This window comes from Chiloscyllium punctatum, chromosome 4, assembly GCF_047496795.1.
Source record: "Chiloscyllium punctatum isolate Juve2018m chromosome 4, sChiPun1.3, whole genome shotgun sequence".
NCBI lineage: Eukaryota > Metazoa > Chordata > Chondrichthyes > Orectolobiformes > Hemiscylliidae > Chiloscyllium > Chiloscyllium punctatum.
Window position 1 is genome coordinate 33461393 of NC_092742.1, and position 25504 is coordinate 33486896.

The 25504-nt window shown below is 40.2% G+C and overlaps 1 protein-coding gene across 1 annotated transcript; it reads left to right on the forward strand.

The window, feature by feature from the left end:
• Positions 1-1001: 1001 nt before the first annotated feature.
• Positions 1002-23976, forward strand: gphb5 (glycoprotein hormone subunit beta 5). The gene is made up of 4 exons (XM_072567838.1): positions 1002-1042; positions 4516-4566; positions 17194-17398; positions 23788-23976. Exons 1-4 carry the CDS (start codon positions 1002-1004, stop codon positions 23974-23976), a joined length of 486 nt encoding a protein of 161 aa, XP_072423939.1.
• Positions 23977-25504: the final 1528 nt, after the last annotated feature.

The window sequence follows — 25504 nt, forward strand, 5'->3', positions numbered from 1 at the left end:
CATCAGGTACATGCTCAATTTTCCATGTTGATATTGAGCTTATTTGAAATATTTGGCAAAATAGAAAGCTGTTGGATCGTTAATAAGATGTTGGACAAGCAGTTATCCAGGCATCGTAAATGGTGCAAAAATGAAAATGAGAATATATCAATTTACAGGGAAATCAAGGGAAATAATTAATGATAGCTATAAATGTTAAATTCAGATGGATCTGTTTAAAAATGCATAATTTGCAAACACAATGGTTTTCATTTGCAATACAAGTGCATTTGCAATATCAGGAACACTGCTGTCAGGCCTTAATTTACCTCCATGTGAACAGCGGAAATTTTCTGCTTTTTGATTCAAGAAATATTCTGGGATGAAGTTTTTATTTGGCTGGCTCAGTTTCCCATGGTGGGTGTAGTTTGCTTGAAATTGAAAAAGATCACAGAATATACACACAGATTATCTTTGGGGCAAATTGTCCACAAATCTGGTCACTTCCCCCAGGAAAGATCAATCGTCATTGGGAGGTTTCTGTTGTTTGTGTGTTTTATTTGTAGGCCTTCAAGGAGTTTTGAACATTAAGGTGGTTCTTTTGATCGCAAGGATATGAACAGACACATTTTAGAACCTATAATTTTTATTTTGCAACAAAACTGACCGATGTATACCAATAAACTAGTAAATTATCTAAAACCAAAGAACTGCAGATGCTGGAAGTCAGAGACAAAAACAGAAATTGCTGGAAAAACTCAGCAAGTGTGGCAGCATCTGTGGAGAGACTGCAGAGTTAACATTTCGGGTTCGAGTGACCTTTCCTCTAAACTGAATGTAACAAGGAAAATATTGGTATATGTGCTAAAGATGGGGTGGGGAAAGCAGGGAGGAGTGAATGATAGGTGGAGATGGAATCCAGAGAGAGAGAAACACAGTTAGGCAAATAAATGAATGGGTAAAGGTAAAAGCCATGACTGTCAAACTGAGTATTTGCTAATAGGAAACATTAGTAGCTGACAATGGATTTATGTGGTAGTGGCCCATGTGATGACAAGGCCTGGTATGTGGGGATTAGGGTAAGGACCTCAGAGAAGGTTTTCCAACCCTAAAATTATTGAACTCAATGCTGAGTCCTGAAGGTTGTAATGTCGCCAAGCGGAAAATGCAAAGTATTGTTTCACCTGGAACGTATGTTTGGGGATATTCTGAGTTCTGAAGAAGGGTGACTGAACCTGAAGTGTTAAACTCGAAGTTCTCTCCACAGATGCTGCCAGACCTGCTGAGCTTTTCCAGCAACTTCTATTTTTGTTTGGTGTGTTTGGGGCCTTGGATTGGTGAGGAGTGAAGAAGGAAACGGGCAGATGCTACACCTCCTGCGATTGCAGGGGGAGGTACTGTGGGAATGTGGGGGGTTGTTGGGAACGAAGGAGGAGTGAACCAGGGGGCTTGGAGAGAAAGGTTCCTGCAGAAGGCTGGTAAGGGAGGGGAGGGGAAATGCATCTGCTGATAGCAATCTCCTCCAAGTGGCAGAAATGGTGGCTGCTGGTCCCTGTTGCAGATGCTGGTGGGGTGATAAGTGATGACTGGGGGTGGGGGGGGGGGTTCCCCATTGCTGTTGTGGGAGGAAGAGAAGGGGTGAAGGCTGAAGTGTGGAAGATGGGGGTTGGACACAGCTGAGGGTTCTGTAAATCATGATGGTGAGGAATCCTTTGTCAAGGAAGAAGGTGGACATTTTGGAGGCTCCTGCGTAGAAGCTGGCATAATCAGAGATAGAGGCAGAGACAGAGAAATTAGAAGAATGGAATGGAGTCTTTACAGGAAGCAGGGTATGAGGATGTATAGTCCAGTAACTGTGCGAGTCGGTGGGTTTGTAATGGATATTGGTAGCCAGCCTATCACCGGAAACGGATACAGAGATGTTGAGGAAGGGAAGGTAGGAGATGGACCAAGTGATAGTGAGAAGAGAGTGGAAATCGGAAGCAAAATTGATACATTTTTTACATTCCAAATGAGAGAGAGAGAAGCAGCACTGACGATGTCATTGATTTACTGGAGAAAGAGTTGCGGGTGGGGGGGTGCAGAGTAGGACTGGAACAAGGGCTATTCCATGAAGAGACAGGCATGACTGGTGTCCATGAGGGTACCGATGGCCACTCCTTTGACCTGAAGAAAGTGAGAGGAATTAAAAGATAAGTTATTCAAAGTGAGGACGAGCTCAGTGAGGTGGAGGAGGTTAGTATGGATGGGGACGGTTCAGGCCCTTTTTCCGTGGAGAAGTGGAGAGCACTGATGAGCCCATTCTGATGGGGGATGGATCTGTAAAGGGACTGCATGTCCATGGTGAAGAGGAGGCGGCTGGTAAGCTTGTTCCAATGGGTATCCTACTCCAAATAATTAATAGCACTGGATTTGGGGGTGATTAAATTACCTGCTGTGGGTTTGTCACCAGCAGGGTATTGCTCCTATAACTTAAAAATATGGCAATAGATATTGTAGAATTGAAGAATCCAACTGATATTTATTACATACAAGGATTGTATTTCTTAGAGACCCAAGCATGTGAGCTGATATTATGTTAATTGGTTACACCAGAGCAACATGCTTTCAATATCTTGTCTTGCTTCAAGTGATCCTGGATAGGATGGTGTATCAGATCCTCAGGTCTCAGGTTGTACATAGTGATCACATCATGAGCATATCTTTTAAAAATAGACTGGTCATGAGTCAGAATACAATATCCCCTTTCATATCCAAAGATGAAAGTTTCTCCCAAGCAGATGTACAAGGTTGCACATAGGCACTTGTTCAGTAATTGTGTGAACAAGTAAAACAGAGTTTACAAGGTTAACTTTTCAAAGTTAAGTGTAACACTTTGGAAATTTGACAAGGTGCCCATATCATATAGACATCTTATACACATTGTTCTCAGTTGCAACTTGGTTGTATTGTTGCTGGTGGCTGTCACTCAACACCATCACACAATTAACACTGAAGTGTTCTTCTTCTCTCTTCTCGTATGTGATTGGTCTGCTGTACGTGGATCTGAACATACTTCTGTTCCTTCACAATGTAGCACTATGATCAGCAATGACTTTGTAAGATCTGTGTTGGTTATATACTTTAGAAACCTTTGCTGGTATCCAAGTTTTTGTATTTCCAACTCAAACTATCTTTTTAGTATGCTGTTCTGGTAATGCTCTAGCTACTCATTTGTTGTGGATCTCTTTCATTTTCTTCTCTCTTTGAAAAGAACGTTCAGAATGGTTAGACAGTAGATTCCTGGACAAGGTTATTTGCACTTGCCTTCTGACCATAATTTATGCAGGGGATGGTAATCATTTCTCCATTGGTGTTGCTAAAATGAAACAACACAATGAGAAAATCTTGTTTTATTGCTCGACACTTAAAGATCATTGACATTATAGTGCATACTGTATGCTCCGCTAGACTATTTGAGTGTCAATGGCAATGTAATGATGTGATATAGGTCCCTAAACATCACTAAATAATTTTCTTGTGTACTGTGGTTTATTATCAGATACTATCCATCCCTGGATATAAACTGAAAATGTGTCTTGCTAAATTGTTGTACAATGGAAAATTTAGAGAAATAATCCATCACACAAATGTAATTGCACTCATGCATCTTGAACAGATCTGTTACTACATCTTTCCAGGGAGTTGATGGGACATTATGTGAATCTGAAGGATCCCTTTGCTGCTGGGCTGATATGTTTAGCATGCCTCGTTTATATGCATGATTCATGGAATATCCTGATTCATCCCTGGCCAGTACAAGGTCACCTGTGCTTTATGTCTCATGTATTCTATACCCATCTGTCCCTGCTGTAATATGGTCATGACATTTTGGCATATAGGTTTTAGAATTAGGATTTCTTTACCATTGAAAGTGTTGTGTTATTGCAAGTTCTTCTCTGTAAGGGAAGAATGAACAAATCTTTTACTTCTTTAATATTGTCAACTCTCAATGATGATCGTTTACAACAATTCTTGTTGCCATCTTTGGCAGTTGCTGGTTGCAACTCTTCACACTGGCTCTCTCCAAATTGTGACAGATCAACGTTAAGAATGACACAACTTCATAGTCTACAGCGTGAATGTATAAAGCAAGAGGGGTATTTTGGTCTTTTCGTGGTAGGCCAACCTTTCTCAGTGTTAACATGCTTATACCTGGTTTAATCTTTCTTCAAAGTCCTATCCTTGGAGAATGTTACCTGAGTCCTTTAAGTCATGCATGATCTGTCAACAGTCAGTGCCAATTAAATTTCATGAACTGTGACAATAATGAGATCTGTACATTCTGCTGGACCTACTACTACCAAGTGGGAGATTTCAGGGAGCCGCGATGGGCTTGTGTATTGGTGCTGCAGTGTGATTCTGCCAACACATTGGGAGTTGGTCTCTCATGTGCAGAATAATAGAATGCCACTTGCTGAGGTATATGTCATTTAGGGTATGTTGTGGTAATAGCTCCTGTGTCAATTTTAGCTTTTTGTGTATGTTTTTTTTCAGGAAATATAATGTTACTGGCGTCATCAATGGACTATTAATCCAGAGATCCAGGTAATACTCTCGGGTCTTGAGTTTGAATCCTACCATAGCAGATGATGGAATTTGAATTCAAAATGATGATGAAATCCCTGCCAATCGTCAGAAAAGACCTGTTTGATTCACTAATGTCCTTTAGGGAAGGGGATCTGCCAGCCTTACCTGGTCCGGCCTACATGTGACTCCAGATGCACAGCAATGTATTTGACTGTTAATTGCCGTCTGCGACGGTAATGAATGCTGGCCAGGTGATGCACACATCCTGTGAATTAATATTTTTAAATAAGATATCAAAAGGCTGGTCTCTTCGAAACTTGCCTTTCACTTGGTTGACTCTGAGCTTCATTGATGTGTTTGGGATTTTATATCTTTTCTCTAACTGTGTAAATGTTGTGGTGTTGTGTCATCTTATTGGTTACCTTGATTTGTTCTGGCATCTGGCTTAGTATTTGGAGCCAGATTTCATGTACATGCATGCTGAACACCCCTTGGTGCAACATACTTTACAGATAATATGGACAGCTTTGGGGTAAGTGCAAAAAACTGCACTTATTACAGATCTTGTTGGTTTGGTGCACCTTGCTGACTGCAGCATTAGCCTTGGTTACATTAAAAGTATGCAATTATTGTTGGCCAGCCATTTTTCCCTTGTATTTCTGTCTATCGTCAAGCAATTTGTCAATGGTATTGCCCTCTCCTTACCCAAAGATCATTCTTGAACACTTTAATAGGTGTAGATGCAATGACTCACTCGATGAGCTTTGCTCTGAGACCATCTTCAGGAACATCACAATTGTACCATTTGATGTGGCATTTTCTGACAAACTTGTCAACAACTGTTGTTTTTTTTTGTCTCATGACATAAATTGGAGACTGTTAATCCTGAAATTAACTTTTACTTCAACCTGGTCTTTGAGAACTTTCACCATTTTTTTCTGAGTCTTTTTAATTGTCCATAAAAGAGTTGGATGTGCTAAGCCTGTGGTTGCCCATTTACCAATGTTGAGTTATTTTCTCAGAATAATCTATCCTTTGGTAAGACCATAGATGTATGAGCAGAATTAGGCTGTTTGGCACATCAAATCTGCTCTACATTTGAACACGGCCGCTGTGTTTCTCTGTTAAATCTGTAAAATAGAACTGCATGCTTTTTTTTTAAATTAAGGAAATCACTGATTTCTGTCCAATACATAGTTAAGTGATTGGTTGCAAAATAGCCTTTTTAAAAAAAGTAGATCAGTGTTCCTCTTTTTTTAAAATAGAGAGAAAGTAATTTGTACAGGTCTGTAATCTTTAGTTTTAATTGCATTTGTAACTTCAGCCTTTTTAAAAAATCAGGCAATCTCAGAAATTCTTGTATCTTCAAAGTACACACATTCTATTAAAAAGTAAATCAACTTTGCCTTCTTGATGGTCACTGCCCTATCTACAAATCTGTGTTGGCTGTCTGGAATCACAAAAATGATGCTGCAAATTGTCTAAGTTCTCTGATGTTCAAAACTGTTGTCAGTTAGTCTTCAATTAATTTTCCAAACATCCACCAACAAAAATTAGAGTTTTCTTTATATATGACCACTGATGCTAACCATAAGATGATTCTGTCTCTTTCAGTGTGTTCTCATCTGCTGATGCAAAGCTTATGCTATATCCTGCAACACACAAAACCTGGTGGGGAGATTGAGGAATTGAAGAATATAACAGATGTTTAATACAAAATAAAAGCCAAAAGAACTGCAGATGCTGTAAATACTGTAAAAACAGAAATTACTGGAAATGCTTAGCAGGTCTGGCAGCATCTGTGGAGAGAATCAGACTTAATGTTTCAGGTTGAGTGGCCCTTCCTTGGAAGGTCTAGGACACCATCCTGAGGAACTCCTGCAGAGATGACCTCCAACAACCACTTTCCTATGTTCCAGGATAGACTCCAATCAGAGGACAGTTTTCTTCCTGATTCCCATTGACATCAAATGCAGCTTTGATGTCAAGGGCTGTCACTCTCACCTCACCTCTGGAATTCAGCTCTTTTGTCCAAGGCTGTAATGAGATCATGAGCTGAGTGTCCCTGGGGGAGCCTAAACTGAGGATCACAGAGCAGGTTATTGCTGAGCAGGTGCTGCTTGGTAACACTGTTGATGACACCTTCCTTCACTTTACTGATGATGAAGAGTAGACCAATAGGGTAGATTGGTCCTGCATTTTGTGTACAGGACATACCTGGGCAATTTTTCACTCTGTTGGTTATATGCCAGTGTAGTAGGTGTACTGGAAGAACTTGACTAAGGGCACAACAAGTACTTGAACACACAGCCTTCAATAATATTGCTGGAATATTTTCAGGGTTTGTAGCCTTTGCCCTATCTAATGGCTCCATCCATTTTTCTTGATATCATGTGGAGTGATTCAAATTGGCTGAAGAATGACATTTGTCATGCCTCACTGGAGTAGCATGCTAGCAGTCTGCCCAGTTTAATTCTTTTTTTCAGACTTATTAAATGGCTGATACAAATAAATGGTTTCCGAGGCTTTTGCAGAGAACTGGTGAGAGTCAACCATATTGCTGTGGACCCAGTTGCTTTTGGTTAGTTTCAAAAATATGTTTTATTCATAAAAAAGTATCTCTATATGCATACATATTCACCATCGCAATTCGGTTGTGTACAGAGACATATGAAGAAACAAACATTGGAGTTTAACTCGATCCATTTAACTTCAACATAAAGACCTTACATGATGGTCTTTCCCCACTGTGCCTTAGTGGCAGCTGCCCCAAGCTTCAGCGCATCCCTCAGTACTGAGTCCTAGATTTTGGAATGTGCCAGTCTGCAACACTCATTCAAGGTCAACTCCTTCCTCTGGAAAACCAAGGTTCTGGCAGGCCAAGTAAGGACAGCAGATTTACTTCCCTGAAGGACATTAGTGAATCATTTAAATGACTATTACTGGACTTATGATCCAGTATGATAGCTACACAATCCTATAGTATTTATACTAATCCACCTAGCATTTCTGCAGCTCACTTATTTGCACATCTAGTATGGAAGATTAAATATATGTCCTCTATAAATAGCCCGCTTGCAAATTGCCATTGGTGAATGTGAATTGATTGTTCTCCATAGGATGCATGTACTTGACCACAACAATTCATTGTTTGTTTCATGATTATTTATTTATTTGTTCTTTCTCGGGATGTGAATGTTGTTAGCGAGATCAGTATTTGCTGTCCATTGTGGATTTGAGAAGATGATGGTGAACTGACTTCTTGAAGCTCACTTGTCCATCTGGTATAGGTGTACATACAGTTCTTTTCCAACCTGATATAACATGCAATGTCATTCAGAGAATGCCATTCCAGAAGTAATGGTAAAGTAAAGGGTTGCCCTACTATTTGCTATAAGAATTGTGAGTTTAGACAAAGACATTTATTTTTATCCAGTGCTCATGGAGTTGCCATTGGGGTCATGTAAACAGCGGAACTGGAGGCAAGTCAAAATCTTATTTATAAATGGCTGTTAAAACTGTTTATCAATAGCACCTTCTGAGGGATTCACTTATTTTGCTTTTCCGTACATTCTTCATAGTTTTTTTTATTCATTCACAGGATGAGGACATCTCTGGTCCGGTCAACATTTATTGTCCAGAGGGCAGTTAAGAGTCAAACACATTGCTGTGGATCTGGAGTCACATGTAGACCAGACATGGATGGCAGCTTCCTTGTCTGAAGGATATTAGTGAACCAGGTGAGCGGCTTTTCCAACAATCAACAATGGTCGCCATGAGACTCTTAATTTCAGATTTTTTTTGTTGAATTGAATTTCCACCATCTGCCATGGTGGGCTTTGAATTGAGGTCCCCAGAACATGACCTGGTCTCTGGATTAACAGTCCAGCAATAATACCATCAGGCCATCGCCTCCACATTTTCCTTAATCTTTACAATTAATCAGTTTCATATAAGGATATGTTTTCCCTCTTGTTAGTTCCCTCACTACCTTCGTAGGCCCAGCCTGACAGCTATATCCTTTAGTGCTATTGATGGGCATTGAATTCTCCCATCCAGAGTACATTCTGTGCACTTGCCACCAGTTCCCGAAGTTCTACGATTACCCTGCATTACAATATTTGCTTCTTCTAGCCTCTCAATGCCCCTCATCACTTTAAAAACTTGCTTCATGTTCCCTTGCTAGCGCAATTTCTTATTACCAATGAAAATAAATATTGACAGCATTTAAAAAGCATTTTTAAAAAAAAATTATTCAATTTTGTTGTCACACTAGCAAAGAAACCAACACAAAATATGAATCCTACTAAAATGGCAGTAGTCTTTCTTTCATAAGTCCATTCAATCTTTTCATTTGACCTGACTATATTTCAAAGTATTAATAATGGTGTCATGACAAAGACAGTTACTGATTGCATCATTTTTACTTGCTATAGAGATGAAGCTAAACATTTACAGTTATTTGATCTTAGTTTGGTAAAAATGGGTAAGTTGCAGGAACTCAGTTGTTTAAAATGTAGCACCCTGACAAAACATTTATTAGCTCAGGGCTACTATTATGGATTACAAGCCTCGCATTAGACAAACACAATTTTTGAGTTGTGTTCAACATTTTAATAACCTACTTGATACTTGCTTTGCTTGCTCTAAAACAGTATTTCAAAAATACTGTGCACCACAAGTAAGAAAGAGTTAAATGCCCCTTGTATTTGCTGAGGCATTGCCTTCTTGATTTTGTCTTTTGCTGTAACATCGTAGGTCAGGTATCCGTTGATATGAGCAGTTTGATGTCTGTGACAGGCGAGAGGGAGGAACTGTTGGACGCCAATGCTGATTGACACTTGCTTTCTCCATATATTTCAAAACGGTGAGAGCTTAGAAACCAGCAGCTAGCGACATCGTATCAGAGCGCTGATAACGTTCATTAATACGTAGATTAAAGGTCCTTCTGTTGTCAGTGTTTGTTTGAGTGAATATTAAAGGTGAAGCTTCTGTATATCTCGAACATTGAAAAATAATTTGAAGAGTCTCAACTCTTCAAAGACAAGGAAAAGCAGATATAGATCAAAAGATGTGGAGTCACAGGTGAGTGATACCCTGGTTTGGAATATTTTGACTTTGCAAAGTAAAATCAACATGACTTAACCCTTTGACATCTTATGTTTTTTTAACTTTTACAGTGGCCAAGTGATGCCTAATAGCACAGTTTACGTTTAGCAGTGGTACTTATACTAACTGATTGTATTACATTTGAAGGGAAGATAGTGTGCAGAACTCTACTGCACTATCGCAAATTTTAATGCTATGGAAGACCTACTTTTCTCTCTGATTGTAAGCTTAAAGTTTAAAGAGGATTCATTGGGCCCACTGATTTGCTTTTAAGATTTAAGCTTCAAAGGCCCCTAACTATAGTTATGGTGTTAGCTGGTGTGAAACCAAAGCTGTGCAAGGCTACTTCCTTTAGGAAACATGTCAAATTAATGTGTATTCAACACAATTACAATGTTCATTTTGAGTGCATTATAACCTTTGCTAAAATGCCTTAGAAAAATGCAGTTACCTATTATTTTTGAAGTTAATCTTTCAAAGTCAAAAAATGATACTTTTAACCAACATTTATTTTAATGCAAAATGTCCTAAATTACTTAAGACTTTTAAATTGAATACAAGGAAGATTTCTTGAAGGCTGTAAACTTAAAACAAATAATTACACATCGTTTGTGCATAGTCGCATTTCACCCACTTTTGTTTGTAAAATAATACTTTCACGTGCCCTGTGGTCTGTGTCATAGAGTCATACAGCATGGAAACAGAACCTTTGGTCCAACTCATTCATGCTGACTAAGTTTCTCAAACTAAACTAGTCCCACTTGCCTGCATTTGGCCCATATGCCTTTCCTATTCATGTACCTGTTCAAAGATCTTTTAAATGTTGTAACTGTATCTGCAACTATCACTTCCTCTGTCAGTTCATTCCATATATAAACCACCTTCTGTGTGAATAAGTCACCCCTCAGATCCCTTTTAAATCTTTCCCCTTTCCCCTTAAAATTATGTCCTCTAGTTGTGAACTCTCCTATCTTAGGGAAAGGTCCTGCGCTATTCACCTTATCTTTGCTCCTCATGATTTTATAAACCTCTATAAGGTCATCCTTCAGTCTCCTACACTGCAGGGTAAAATGTCCCAGCCTATTCAGCGTCTCCTTAGAATTTAAAATCTCTAGTCCTGGTAACATTCTTGTAAATCTTGTCTGAAGCCCTTCCTATGGCAGGGCAACTAGAACTATATGCAATACTCCAAAGGTGGCCTCAGCAACTTGACTTCCCAATTCAATACGCAATTCTCTGACCAATGAAGGCAAGCGTGCCAAATGCCTTCTTCACCACCCTGTGATGCCATTTTCAAGGAATATGTACCTGAACCCCTAGGTCTCTCTGTTTGACAACACTCCCCAGGGTCTACCATTGAATGTGTAAGTCCTGAGTGTGGTGTTGGAAAAGCACAGCGGGTCAGGCAGCATCCGAGGAGCAGGAGAATAGATATTTCGGGCATGAGCCCTTCATCAGGAATGAGACTTGTTGTCAGATTCACTAGCTAGTGTAAAACTAACCAGTACAGACCAGTATGTCTGCTTTTTTGTGTCTGCTGTTCAGTTAGGCTGTTAGGCCACGGCTGAGCATCCTCAGGGAAAAGGAATATCCAATCAGTCTGAAGTTCCAATCCAGGTAATGGTCAAGAGACTCGATAATGAAGTGTGCAAGTGTATGGATAAGAATGAGCAAAACAAAATTGCCTTATTTGTGGGGCTCACCACAATCAAACAGGCACTAAAGGAATGTCTGCATTTTTATAGCCCAGTACATAAGCTCAGGCCATCTCATAGTGACTATAGAGTATTTTGGAACCATGCGGAAGTGGGTACTGCAGATGCTGGAGATTAGAGTCAAGATTAAGGTAGTGCTGGAAAAGCACAGCAAGTCAGGCAGCATCCAAGGAGCAGGGAAATCGATGTTTCAGGCAAAAGCCCTTCATCAGGAAATCCTGATCAGATCCTCGGATGATGTTTCACCTGCTGTGTTTTGGAACTGTGGTCACTGTAAGAAACATGATAACACGCTGTGCATAGCAAAGTCTTATTAATGTAATACTGACCAAGTACCCTTAAGCGATACCATTGATAAAGGTTAAGTACTGGCCAAAACAATGGGGAGACTTTGCCTTTTCTTCTTCGAAATTGCTTTGGGATCTGTTACGTCAATCTGAGAGGAGCTATTAAATTCATGTAGCTCTGCTCCAGCAGGAAACATCATTGACAACATCCATCTTTTCTCTACCATTGGTAGGTCTAGAGGCAGATGGATCTCTTGCATGTGTCTGACATACTGATGTAATGCTATATTTGATGGCACACAGCTCAACTGGCTGATGCAAAATTGGGCATCTCCAGTTTTGGCAATGCCTAAATTGACTAGAAATGCAGAAAAAAAAAGTTTGAAGCAATAAGGTAGAAAAGATTACAGAAGGATTTCTTAAAGAGCCAGGCACTCTTGCAGGTAAGTAAACTTTATGGAACTTTCTTAATTGGAATGTGGCTGATAGTTCTCTGGGAATGTTTTTGGGGGTGTTTTGATGAATTCACCAGAGAGATTGTTGCCATATCTTTACAAGTTTGCAGTGAAGTAGGTGGCCTGTACACTTAAGGACTGCTACAGCTATGGGGAGCCAGTAGTCATGCATCTGGCTCTGCAACATGGCAAATGGAGCAGAGACTGCTGGCAGGATAAAGTCTGTTCACTGTCTGTTACAATCAGTGCCAGACTTCTCCATTGTTTTTGATACTAACAGGAGGCCATCGAGCTAGCCAATGTGAAAGCCCAATCAGTGCCTTCCATCACCCTTTGAGATCTTCACCTGAGTCCTCTGTATTAACTTAGGAACATAGGATTCAAAAGCAAAATTCAGCCATTTGGCCCTTTGATACTGCTGGACCATTTAATAAAATCATGGCTGACCTGGTTGTAGTCTCAGCTTGACTTTTCTATCTTCATCCTGTAAGTCAAATCCCTTGTCAATCAACAATCTGTCAGCCCTCATTACACTTAAAGCCCACCCCATTAGCTTCTGGGAAAAACCTACAAACAGCCCTCAGAGACAAAACAAAAACTCTCCATCTTCGTCTTAAACTCATTTTTAAACTATATTCCCTAGTTTTAGTTTATATCACATAAGGAAATATACTCAAGATATTCAACCCATCCAGTCCATGCAAGACCTTATGTTTCAATATGATTGCCTCTCATTCTTCTAAACTCCAATCTGTCCTTTCTTTATTAGGCAAGCCTTTCATCTCAAGAATGAGTCGAGTGAGCTTTCTCTGAACTGCATCTAAAGCAATGATATCTCCCCACCCCGAGTAAGAAGAACAAAACTGTCGACAGTTTTCCAGATGTGGTCTCACCAAAACCCTACAAAGCTGCAGTCAATCTTTGTTACTTTTATATTCCATTCCCCTTGCAATAAATAACAACATTCAATTTGCCTTCCTAATCATTTGTTACAACTACATACTAACCTCGCCCTCCACTGAATTGGCAAATTAGCCATTGCTTCATTCTCGCTTGCTTGTAACTCACTTGCGTCCAGTGACTCACCTCATGCACAGTTTGAAAAATTCTTTCATGGGGTGTGGGCATCACTCCCAAGGTCAGCATTTGTTACATATTCTTCATTGGCCTAGAACTGAGTGGTTTGTTCAGCCATTTCAGTTCCACTTCAGGATTTGAGGATCAAGAAGGATGGTTCATAATAAAGCCAAACACATGGAGTATCAACTTGAAAATCTTTCTAATGCACTGATGGCAGGTAGTAAGGAGAGCCTGGATAGGCTGGGGCTTTTTTCACTGGAGCATAGTAAGTTGAAGGGTAACCTTATAGATGTTTATGAAATCGTGAGGGACATAGATAAGTAAATAATAAAGGTCTTTTCCCTAGGGTGAGGGAGTTCAAAACTAGGGGGTACATTTTTAAGGTGAGATGAGAAAGATTTAAAAGGGACCTGAAGGGCAGCTTTGTCACACAGAGGGTAGTTCGTATGTGGAATGAACTGCCAGAGGAAGTGGGAGATGCAGATACAGTTTCATCATTTAAAATACAGGAATAAGAAAGGTTTAGAGGAATATGGGCCAAGCACAGGCAAGTAGAACTAGTCTAGTTTGGGAAACTCATTCAGCATGGACACGTTGGATTGAAGGGTCTGTTTCCATGCTGTCTGATTCTATGAAAGGAAAGAATCACTCAAATTGGTGTTGGTCACATGTAGGTCAGAATGGCAGAGTTCCTTCCCTAAAAGGCATTAGTAACCTTGATAGATTTTCATGATCAATGATCACCATTACTGAGGTTAGCTTATCTTCCAAATTTTATTAATTGAACTCAATTTCCACCACCAGCCATGACGGGACTTGAACCCGTATCCACAGAGCATTAGACCAGGTACTGCATTACTAATCCCCACCTCTATAGTCCTCACTTAGATATTTGCAGTTCCCAGTGTGTGAATTAGAGGCTGAGTGCCAGATTTAATGATAGTGCCTCTTCAAAACTGCTCTAATGTAGCTCTCTCGGGATCCTGTGGCTGAGTAGCTGAACGTTCTTCAACATGTCATAGCAAAAATCAAGACGGCAATAAAAGCAGACTGCTGGCTGAAGCTGTGGAGAAACAGAGTTTGTGTTTTGAGCTCACCATGACTCTTCGTCAGTTCTGACTTGAAATGTTCACTGTGTTTCACTCTCCACAGGTTCTGCCACATCTGCAGAATTTCTCCAGCACATCCTGCTTTCATTTTGGAGTGTTCCAGCATCCATAGCATTTACTTTTATCAAGAGGAAGAAGTTTGGAGTAGGGGAAATAGATAGGGCTGGAAACCAAGAAGTCCATTATGACACAAACAGCAGCTTGTTCATCAATCAAGGTGAGGGAGAGAATGAGTATTGAGGATGGGCATAAGGCAGGAAGATGCCATCATCTTCAATCTTCCCAACAATGTCAGATTCCACAGGTCCCACAATAGAGAGAACCAGCTCATCCACTGTGGCTCAGGAGATAAAGATGTCCTTGCCCCTAGCTGGGTCTGCTCCTTTCTGCTGTACATCTCTATTTCTCAAAAGAGAGACAGCAAAATATTAGTAATTGTGTTGCACTGTGCTTGAATGATGTGTGACATTGCTGAAATAGCTGATGTATAGAAGAAGGGAGAAGTGGTTGGTGTGGGGTAATTAAAGTGTGGTATTTGGATATTAGACATGTGTCTGAATAGGCAAAAGCGAGGACTGCAGATGCTGGAAATCAGAGTCTAGATTAGAGTGGTGCTGGAAAAGCACAGCAGGTCAGGCAGCATCTGAGGAGCAGGAAAATTGACATTTCGGGCAAAAACCCTTCATCAGGAATGAAGGCAGGGAGCCTTCAGGGTGGAGAGATAAATGAGGGGGGAGGGAACTTGGGAGAAGGTGGCAAAGGGTACAATAGTTGGATGGGGTTGGGGATGAAGGTGATAGGTCATAGAGGAGGGTGGGGATGAAAGTGATAGGTCAGAGAGGAGGGTGGAGCGGATAGGTGGGAAGGAAGATTGGCAGGTAGGACAGGTCATGAGGATGGTGCTGAGCTGGAAGTTTGGAACTGGGATAAGGTGGGGAGAGGGGAAATGAGGAAACTGGTGAAGTCCACATTGATGCCCTGGGGTTGAAGTGTTCCGAGGTGGAAGATGAGGCGTTCTTCCTCCAGGCGTCGGGTAGTAAGGGAGTGGCAGTGGAGGAGGCCCAGGACCTGCATGTCCTCAGCAGAGTGGGAGGGGGAGTCGAAATGTTGGGCCATGGGGTGGTGGAGTTGATTGGTACGGGTCTCCCAGAGATGTTCCCTAAAGCGCTCTGCGAAAAGGCATCCAGTCTCCCCGATGTAGAGGAGACTGCATCGGGAGTAACAGATACACTAAACGACAATGGTGGATGTACAGGTGAAACTTTGATGGATGTGGAAGTGTGTTAGGTACTGCAGAGAGGTTAGCATTGGGGATGTGGTGTACTGAGCAGTGCAAGACTTTGTTGTCCAGTGGGTAAGAGCTATCAGATGAAGATACATTCAGTGACACTGACCACTGACACTGACACTGCAACATAGCTGCTGGGCCCTAACATCCAGATTCTGGCGTTAACCTTCCTCACCACTCGTTCCTACTCCCTTCTAAGGGTAATCCTCGAGGGTCTCATGGCACACAGTGGGTCCATGCTTTTTCTTGCTGTCCACTGAAACGACTAAATCATCCACTGTCATTTCTGTCTGGATTTCAGTGTTTTAATTACCTCCATTTTTCCCTTAAGATAGTTTGCCTTTCAAAATGCGGAAGTTGCCCTCAGCAAGCAACACTATTGATGCCACATACTGTGTGTAGAGCTGACTGGCAGCGTGGGGAAGAGCTCATCGGCACTAGCAGCAAGGCAAACAGTATTGAAATCATGCAGATGAGGAGTGTAGGTGTGTGAAAGGGTACAAGCACACTGCAAAGTGTGGCTTTCCCACCCCCACCCGAAACCAGGGCTAATGTATTTTTATTCCAGCACCTCTGATTACTGTGTTGAAGTGCCAGCATACATTTTGTGCTCAGTTTACTGAAAAGTGGTGAGGAAGAAAAATGTATAGAGTACAGCATAAGGCAATCATTCCAAGCTAGGACTGCACCACAAAACGTATCAGTTGGGGTCCACTGTATTTGCCCAGGAAACTTGCTGCAAACCAGCATGAAGTTCAATGTGTATGCAAATTATAGAAGTAATGTTTATTCACAGCCCTCTCCAGGTTTGGAGCCTGAGTGATCACAATCTGAACTATGCAATTTGTAAACGGTTTTCTCAGATCTATTTTAACCAAACAAAATTTCAAAGGAAGCAATTTGTTCTGCTATGTGAGGAAAGACTGCAAGATGAAATGCTTCTTCTTTCAAGGTTCTGTACTACCAATCACCTTGTGCATTGGATTTGGTGTGACAGTTGATTGTTTCTAGGCCTTTGTGTTACTTTTCAATTCAGGAATACAAAACTGTGCAAATTAAATATAGTTGTGCTATAGTTATTTTTCTTAGGTGCAATTTTTTAGTGTAAATCACATAATTCACAATAAACTACTAATATTAATGTGGCATTTTTAATTCAATTGCGAGTTGTGGATATTGCCCAGAATCTGCCACATTTATGTGGGGCTGAAGTCACATATAGGTCAGGCCAAGGAAAAGATGCCAGATTTTCTTCCCGAAAAGACATTAGTGAACCAGATGGTCTTTTTATGATGATAGGGATACACGGTTGTCATTAGACAAGTTTTCATTCCAGATATTTATTGAATTCAGAATATAAGCATTTACCATGGCAAGATTCAAACACATGCCTTGAACATTAGCTTGGGTTCTGGATTACAAGTGAGGCAATATTACCTTGAACTGAGAACCTCCAGAAAGACACGATTGATGTCATAGAGTCATTGACCTTTTTGATCATAAAGGATCATTGGCTATACACGAGAGTATTGCATGATACTATAGTTTACTTATTTTAGTCTATTATTAGAATTAACAAATTAAAATATGTGTTTGTTTCAGACTGAATCATCACCACGTAATCTGGGGGAGTCTTATTCTGCAGTTGCTGGTTGTCTATGTCAATGTGCTTCCAGCCTCCAATATGAGCTTGCGGACATTCATTGGCTGTGCTGTAAGAGAGTTCACATTCCTGGCTAAGAAACCAGGATGTAAAGGATTGCGAATCAACACGGATGCTTGCTGGGGACGATGTGAAACCTGGGAGGTGAGCCAGGAATCCTGATTGTATCATTTTCCTCCTGAATTCTATTTGCTGTACTCTGCTGGAGAACAAAGCAAAGTAAAACTTTCTGTACTGTCTTTGATGTGAAATCACAATGTCTAAAATCTAGAGATAGGTAGCTTTTTAAAATATTGAAATAATATCAACTGAATATTTAACATTTAAATCTACATCAATGGTGTCAGAAGTCATTGAAATCCTATGAGAAAAGATGTGAGGCATTTTTCATAAATGTTGCAATGACATTTAAAATGAGTCTTTCAGCAATTGACCACTGGTAATATTATTACAGCTGTCAACACCTGTTCTCTAATGTGTCACAATTATTATCATTGTTTGCAGCATAGTTTAACACTTCCCAGCTCACCAATGATTAATTAAAACCCACTTAGTTCAACTAAGCAGCACTGTTACTTTCCTAATCAGAATCACCAAAAATAATCTCCTAAAAGATCATTCCCTACTAAAAAAAATACACTTCTAATTTAGAGAGACTAGTGAATATCAGTATGCAGGGAAAATTGGCTGGGCTTACACAGAAAGTTAACAGGCAAGTGCATCTAGCAATTGGGAAGGCAAATTATGGGGTATTGGAAGACAAGAGCAAGGAAGGCCTGTGGTTGTATAGGATTTACGTGAGACCTTGCCTGTGTATAGTGTACAGTTTTGGGGCATGAAGATTTGATATTTTTTAAATAAAATGTTGGGTGGCTATGTTCGGTGATGACTAATACATGGAGTGGGGCGAGAGGGCTTCAATGGGAGCGTAAGGGATGGCTTCTAGTCCACTCCCTTGCCTGCACTGATGCCTCCAATTGCTCAGTTTGAGTGAATTGAAAATATTCCTCCCCCATCCAGGCAGGCACGTGAAAGAACCACATGCAAGGTGAGATTGATATCCTTCTTGGTCATAAACAATCATTTGATGTGCATGGGTATGCTGTATTATACCATGTTTTATTGATTTTTTTCCCCCTATGATTAGAATTAACAAACTAAAATGTGTGTTTGTTATAGACTGAACCATCACCCCATAATCTGGGGAAGGCTTATTCTTCAGTCGCTGGTCGCCCTGGCTTCTCAGCAGAAAGATAGCTACTTTATCACCCACTGGGAAGGCAGGGAATTGGGAGGTGGTGAACTGAAACCCTTAAGAGGCCACTGATTGACTACTTGATGGCCTTAATTGGAGGTGGATTGAGAAAGTTTCAGTGTTTGACCTCCTTGTGGATCTGCTCCTGGGCCTGGCCATTACCAAGTCCAGGCAGCGGGGCGGGTAGGGGGTCGTTATGACTGCCCCTCTTCCATGAGGATGTTCAGACCGGGGTGCCCCTGGAAAAGGAGCACGCAGTGCCCACCGATACTCTCAACCTCCTTAGGGAGAGCTGGACACTACAGCAGGTGGAGTGTTTTATTTCCTCCTCCAATTCTATTTTGATTTAGTCCCTGCCCTCCCCATCACCTTAGATTTCACATAAGCATTGCTCATTCTGTGCTTTGCTTGTCCACATGGGTGATTTTCCTGGTGGTGCAGCAGTAATAAAGTTATTTATACTTGGTGTTTTCACTGCGTCTTGCAACTACTCATACACAAGACGGGTGCTGGAATTATAAGCGCTATTGCTGTGTGTGGGGGGGAGAAGGGAAAAATAGCAAGTCCCAGTGGACACACTTGCCCAGAACTTAGTGAGATGACAAGAAAGGGGGTGAGTATCAAGCTAGTGCTAACTTGCCTATTTATTTCACTTTCTCACCACCTCTGGGGAAGGGAAAACCATATTTTTGGTTCCACTACTAAAGGAAGGTATCTTACAAAGGGGTAGAAAAAGAACAAATCGTATAAAGGTTCAGGCTAAAAGGTCAGTCATTAAACTTAAATTAAATTAAATAATTGAAGTAGGGCTGGGTACAAAAAATACGAGGAGACACCATGAGAGAAAGCTACTGGGGGAATCTCTATTCAGGCCGCTTAAAGCAGGCTAAATATTGATTTATTTAAAAGGAGTAACCTTTCTGGACTAATACAGAATTTTTTTCAGGAAACAAGGAGAATAAAGTGTGAGTCATAGTGATGCATCAAAGCATGGGGAAACTTCCAAGACGTCTGCAAAGGGCAGAAAAACCTTCATCGTGGCCACAAAGACTAGGAAAACATCTCAGTACAACAGAAAACCAGAGAAGGAACAGCATTACTACAACCATAAAGTAGATAAATTACTTATTCACATTAGGAAGCTATAACATCAGAAACAATACTGTTAGAAAGACTTAGAGTCAGAGTCATAGAGATGTGTGGCATAGAAACAGACTCCTTGGTCCAACAACCAGATATCCCAAACCAAATCTAGTCGCACATGCCAGCACCTGGCCCATAACCCTCTAAATCCTTCCTATTCATATAGCAGTTCAGATGTCTTTTAAATGTTGCAATTGTACCAGCCTCCACCACTTCTTCTGGCAGCTCATTCCATACACGTACCATCCTCTGTAAAAATGTTGCCCCTTAGGTCTCTTTACCCTCTCACCCTAAACCTATGCCCTCTACTTCTGGACCCCCCACTCTAGGGAAAAGACTTTGTCTATTTACCCTATCCATGCCCCTCATAATTTTGTAAACCTCTATAAGGTCACCCCTCAGCCTCCGACGCTCCAGGGAAAACAGCTCCAGCCTGTTCCACCTCTCCTTACAGCTCAAATCCTCCAAACCTGGCAAAATCCTTGTAAATCTTTTCTGAACCCTTTCAAGTTTCACAACATCTTTCCGATAGGATGGAGACCAGTATTGCATGCAATATTCCAACAGTGGCCTAACCAATGTCCTGTATAGCTGCAACATGACCTCCCAACTCCTGTACTTAATACTCTGACCAATAAAGGAAAGCATATCAAACATCTTCTTCACTATCCTATCTACCTGCAACTCTACTTTCAGGGAGCTATGAACCTGCACTCCATGGTCTCTTTGTCCAGTAACACTCCCTCGGCCCTTACCATTAAGAGTATAAGTCCTGCTAAGGTTTACTCTATTTCAGAAATAGGCCAAATGGAACGTAAAATTGAAGATCTCAGAGAAAACAATTCTTGTTGTATGGAACAGCTTCAAAACATGACTTTAAGACAGAAGCTGAACAAGTACATATACTTTTGTATGCAACTGGGTGTACAGCAAACACTGTTATTGCTTGCCAAGTGGTAAATTAAATACCAGATAAATTTCAAGAGACCCTAAATCCTCTGACAATTATTTCAACCTCAGAATCAATAAAATTCTTGCAAGGGCAAGATTAAAGTAAAACTGTGCAAAATCCATGGATGATTTTATCAAATATCGACAGGATAATGGACAGATGCAGTAATGCCAATGATAATCTTGTCTCTCATGCTATTAAAGTAATAAAAGACTGGATCGTTGTTTGGCATTACAGATGAGCTTTTCAGATTTATTAAAGTCAAAAGAAGATCCAGCTCCAGGGAAAACCATTCGGTTGGTGAATGAAGCCGACATGTGGAACTAAAGCTGTTCAATCCTAAGAAAATAAGATAAAACCAAGGCACAGGAGAACTATGGAATCTATTCATTTCTTAAAGTACAAAGCCACAAAAAGGCACACCCGATCAGCCAATGAAGCAGTTAGGACAGACACCAGACATTAAAGAACTGTGCCAACACTGTGGAGCAAAGAAAGCTCACAAACGCAAAGGGTGCCCTTCCTAAAATACCGAACGCTGTTTTTAAAGTGAATCAATAATGTGCTGAAGCAGGAGACGGCCACAGAAAAGTAAAATACCAGAGAATTTCCCACACAAAGAGAGAAATGAAGCAAAACAGCCGTCAGTAGAATATTAAAGCAATATTTTCCTGGGGGAGAATCTTTTGATTTTGATAATCAAATACTTATGCATCATACGAATTTCAATTTGGACACAAAGCAATTTTATTGGTTAGTGACCCTTGATTGATACGCAAGGCTTATAGCCAATAGAAACTCAACTTTATGCTGAAGGGGCATTGAACCTAATTTTAAAGATAGGCTGTAAGGAACTCGCCTGTGTCAAGGTAGTCGAAAACCTGCATGTACCTCACAACCAAGAATTCTCTCTCCTGAGTGGAAGGTTACAGATCAAAGTCAATTTCATTCAAAAGGTTAAGCAAACAGAATCTAAAAAAAGTTGCTTTGAATATGAATTGAAGGTTTGACTGATTTAAAACCTAATGCAATGTTACACTAAGTGAAGATGCTAAATCCTTTATAAACCCTGGAATGTATTACATTGCTTCATGAAACCAGTTGAGAACCAACTTATTGAGGTGTCACAAATTGGAATCATTTTCCTGGGCGCAGAACTAACAAAGTGGTACTGAGACAGGTTTATCATACCTAAACCTAGTGATACTGTTTATGTTTGTATTCAACTCAACACATTAGTAGCAATAGAAATTCACCCTATGTCCACGGTTATAACAGTCTAGCCAAAATCTCTAAGAGCTGAGTTTTCAGAAAATGCAAAGCATATAGCTGATTTTGTGAGCACTAGTAGATGAGCAATCAGGAATACTTATCACGTTTATAATACCTTTTGGAAGATATTGTTTCAGTTAATTACCATTTTGGTATTGCATCTGCACCAGAGATTTTCCATTGAGCAATATCAGACATCATGAGATTGTTGGGGATTCATATGCTGCATGGATGTTATGTTGATCAATGGGAAACAGTTGAAGAGTATGATCAGAGAATGTGTGAAGTCTGAAAATGTTCATCAGCTGAAAGTCTCATATTTAATAATATGTACAAATTCTCCAAGGAATCCATCCATTTCTGTTCACCACATTGTTGGTCGTAAGGTGGTCATTGAAATGGATCACAAAATTTGGATTATCTACTGGACAAGATGGAATTTACAAGAATGTCTCCAAGAGTACAAAGATTTTGACTTTGCCTCATGAGATTTGCCTATGAAACAGTCTAGATGCAGACATTGGTAGATGAACTGTCCAGAATAATGGTATGACAGCCTTACTAATTGTGATGCAGACTTCATCTAAGAAGTCAACCTGGTCTAAGCAGCACAATGGCCAGCAGGTCACAAATAATCCAGCCAAATCTGACAAGAACAAATGAGGGCTGAGGAATGCCATATTGCACCAACAATTGGCCCACATCAAAGACCCAATGGTATGACTATGAAAGTGCATTCTGAACACAGGAATTGATAACATCATTATTGATGATATTTAAATGTATGAGGAATGATGGGTCAAACCCAACTTTACGTCAAGAGGACATCTTAATTATTTGGGGATCGTCAAATACTGCACAAGAGCTAAGATGTCAGTGTGGAGGCCAGGAATCTGCAGGCTCGTTGACGAACTCATTGCCAATTATTAGGTATGAGCTAGACAAATGGAACTTTGATTACATACCAAATTCTCCAGACCTTGGGAATATGTAGGGATGGCTTGGTGTGTTTTCAGCTGAAAGGTTTACCTCATCATCATGAATTATTCCTCTTGATGGAATGAGGTTAAGACATTGAATAGGAGGACAACAGAAGCAGACAACAGACTTGCGACTTCTCCAACACACAGCCTCCCTTATGTGGTGACAGAGGAAATACGGCCACAATTCATGAATCAATGCTTCAGCAACTTTTCAGCCAGTTCTGAAATTGTGCATGTCATAAGTTAACCACAGTACCCACAAAAACTGGCTCCACATTTACGCCTTCCTGATTACTAAGTAGTACATTATAAAGAGTAATTCTATTAAACACAGCTGGTGACAAACATTGCAATAAATGCTATCAAATAAGTAACATACCAGAACTACAAGTGGGGCAATGGGCAAGAATCAGGGATTTAAACAGAACAGGTAGAATCATTCTTGGAGCTGTGAGGCCATAGAGATCATACATCATTCATCCTGAAGGGGCTGTAAAAAGGATGTGTGGGAACTTCAGCCCATTATGATTGAGCTTTTGATAGTAAGCACCAGCCATTGTGTTGATGTCACAAGGACTTTGTCACAGAGAAAAGGAGTTTGTGGAAGAACGATCTGAGGCTAGTGTGTGCCTAATAGTTTCTACCACATTATAGGTCATATTGATGTTACCTGTTAATAGCGCAACTCATCTGGTGTTAACTAACATAGGAAAATGTCCTTCTAGTGTATCAGTAAAACGTTTAACACCTTATGGTGACGAAGTTGAATCCAGCAAAAATAAAAGTAGGTTGAACAGTGTTAGGGTTACAATTATAGTATTACTGTTTGTTTCACTTTGTTTTGAATATATGCATGCAGGCAGCAAATGGTTCTACTTGTTGTTCCCAAAATTATTTTCTAAATATTGTTCACTGCTTTTGCTCATAGAAACCAGTCCTTGATCCGCCATACATTGAAGCACACCATCGGGTCTGTACCTATAACGAAACCAGGTTCATCACAGTGAAACTACCCAATTGTCGGGCTGGGATAGATCCATACTACACGTATCCTGTAGCAATACGATGTGACTGCGGTGTCTGTTCAACTGCCACTACTGAGTGCGAGACTCTGTAAAATCTCGAGTTTTACTTGAAGCTGCAAAACAAACATCACATTAAAGTTTTTTATTTTTTGGAGAATTTTGATTTGTTGGTTGAAACTGAAATTAAAATTTATCTCTCCAGAAAAGCCTCACCTGGTGACAATTCTTTCCTGAGGTTATTTTGCAGCAATTAAAAAGAAAACATTGAAAATGATTTGGACATTCATTTAATAATTTACAAAGATCTGTTTAGAAAAGTATCAATTTTTAAAAGCATTCTTCCTAAACTATACTAAACATAGTAGAAACAGATAATTACACACAGAAACAGGTCAGTTACCTATCAAGTCTACACTTGTATAAAAATCAAAAATACTGGAAATACTCAGGAAGTCAATAGTGCGAAAGAGTTTATCAGAACTACCTGTAGGTTTGACACCTAGTTTAATCTCACTGTACAGTGCATTCACCACACCATACCATAATCTCCTTTTTAAGTCAACTAAATAATTCCACATTTTTAAAAAAAGATAAGATTTTAACTCTTTCAAAACCCATCCTCATAATCAGTTAAAATTGTGCTCCATCCATGTGGCATCTGTTTCAATAATGGTTTCAAAATTTAGCATTCAAACTCTTCACTCCATAGGTAAATGTTCTCCAACCTTTCCATTATTTTTTCTTTTAATGATCAATTAGTACATGAAGACCAATTGCAATATTGAGGTCAAGTATGGAAGGGATGTGTGAAGAGGAAAGGAGGGACAATAGAGACAAAGGAAGTAAGAGGCAAGGGAGAGCAAAGAGAGGTACAGGAGGAAGAAGGAGATGGCTAATTGAACATGAATGGGGAAATGGGAGGTCTGGAGAAAACAAGAAGCAGGGGTGCAAGGTATGACTAGGAGAGAAAAGGCATAGAGAAAAAGGCTAAGGATGTCAAATTCTGTCAAAGACCATTTTTCATTTTGGAAAGTAAAGAAAGTTTCACTACTGCCAGGTCTGGTGAGAGGATGGAAACACACCTTGCTTTAGCATAGTAACGTGTTTTTCATTGATGATTAGTAACATTATATTGGAAAGGAAAATCTATGGTGAAAGGAGAAGTACCTTTCTAAAAGGGGTCATACTGAGACACATTCTGCTTGCAGTATACTGTATGTACACTGTACAGATATATGCAGCAGTGTATGTAGCATTGCCACCCCCTGGTCAGGGTGTGCAATTGCACCAATTTAAGATAACAGTCTCAGTTGTAATATCTGTTTCTTGTGGTAATGACCCATTTGAAGCTTTTACATTCTATCACAACAGTGTGTACCTGTTAGTTTTGCATGAGCAATTATGGCTGCTTTCCATGCTTAATGTATAATAGACGGATGCCATACATACCACCTTGCCAACCAACTACTTTCCACTTTGTACATTACGTAGCCTTTAATGTTTTTCAATCATCTATTTGGTTTCTTCAGCTTTACATAATTTTTTTTTCCCCTATCTCCACTCCACTCTCTCCACCTTCTCCTCCCACTCCCTTAACATTCCACATCTATAAACAGTTAT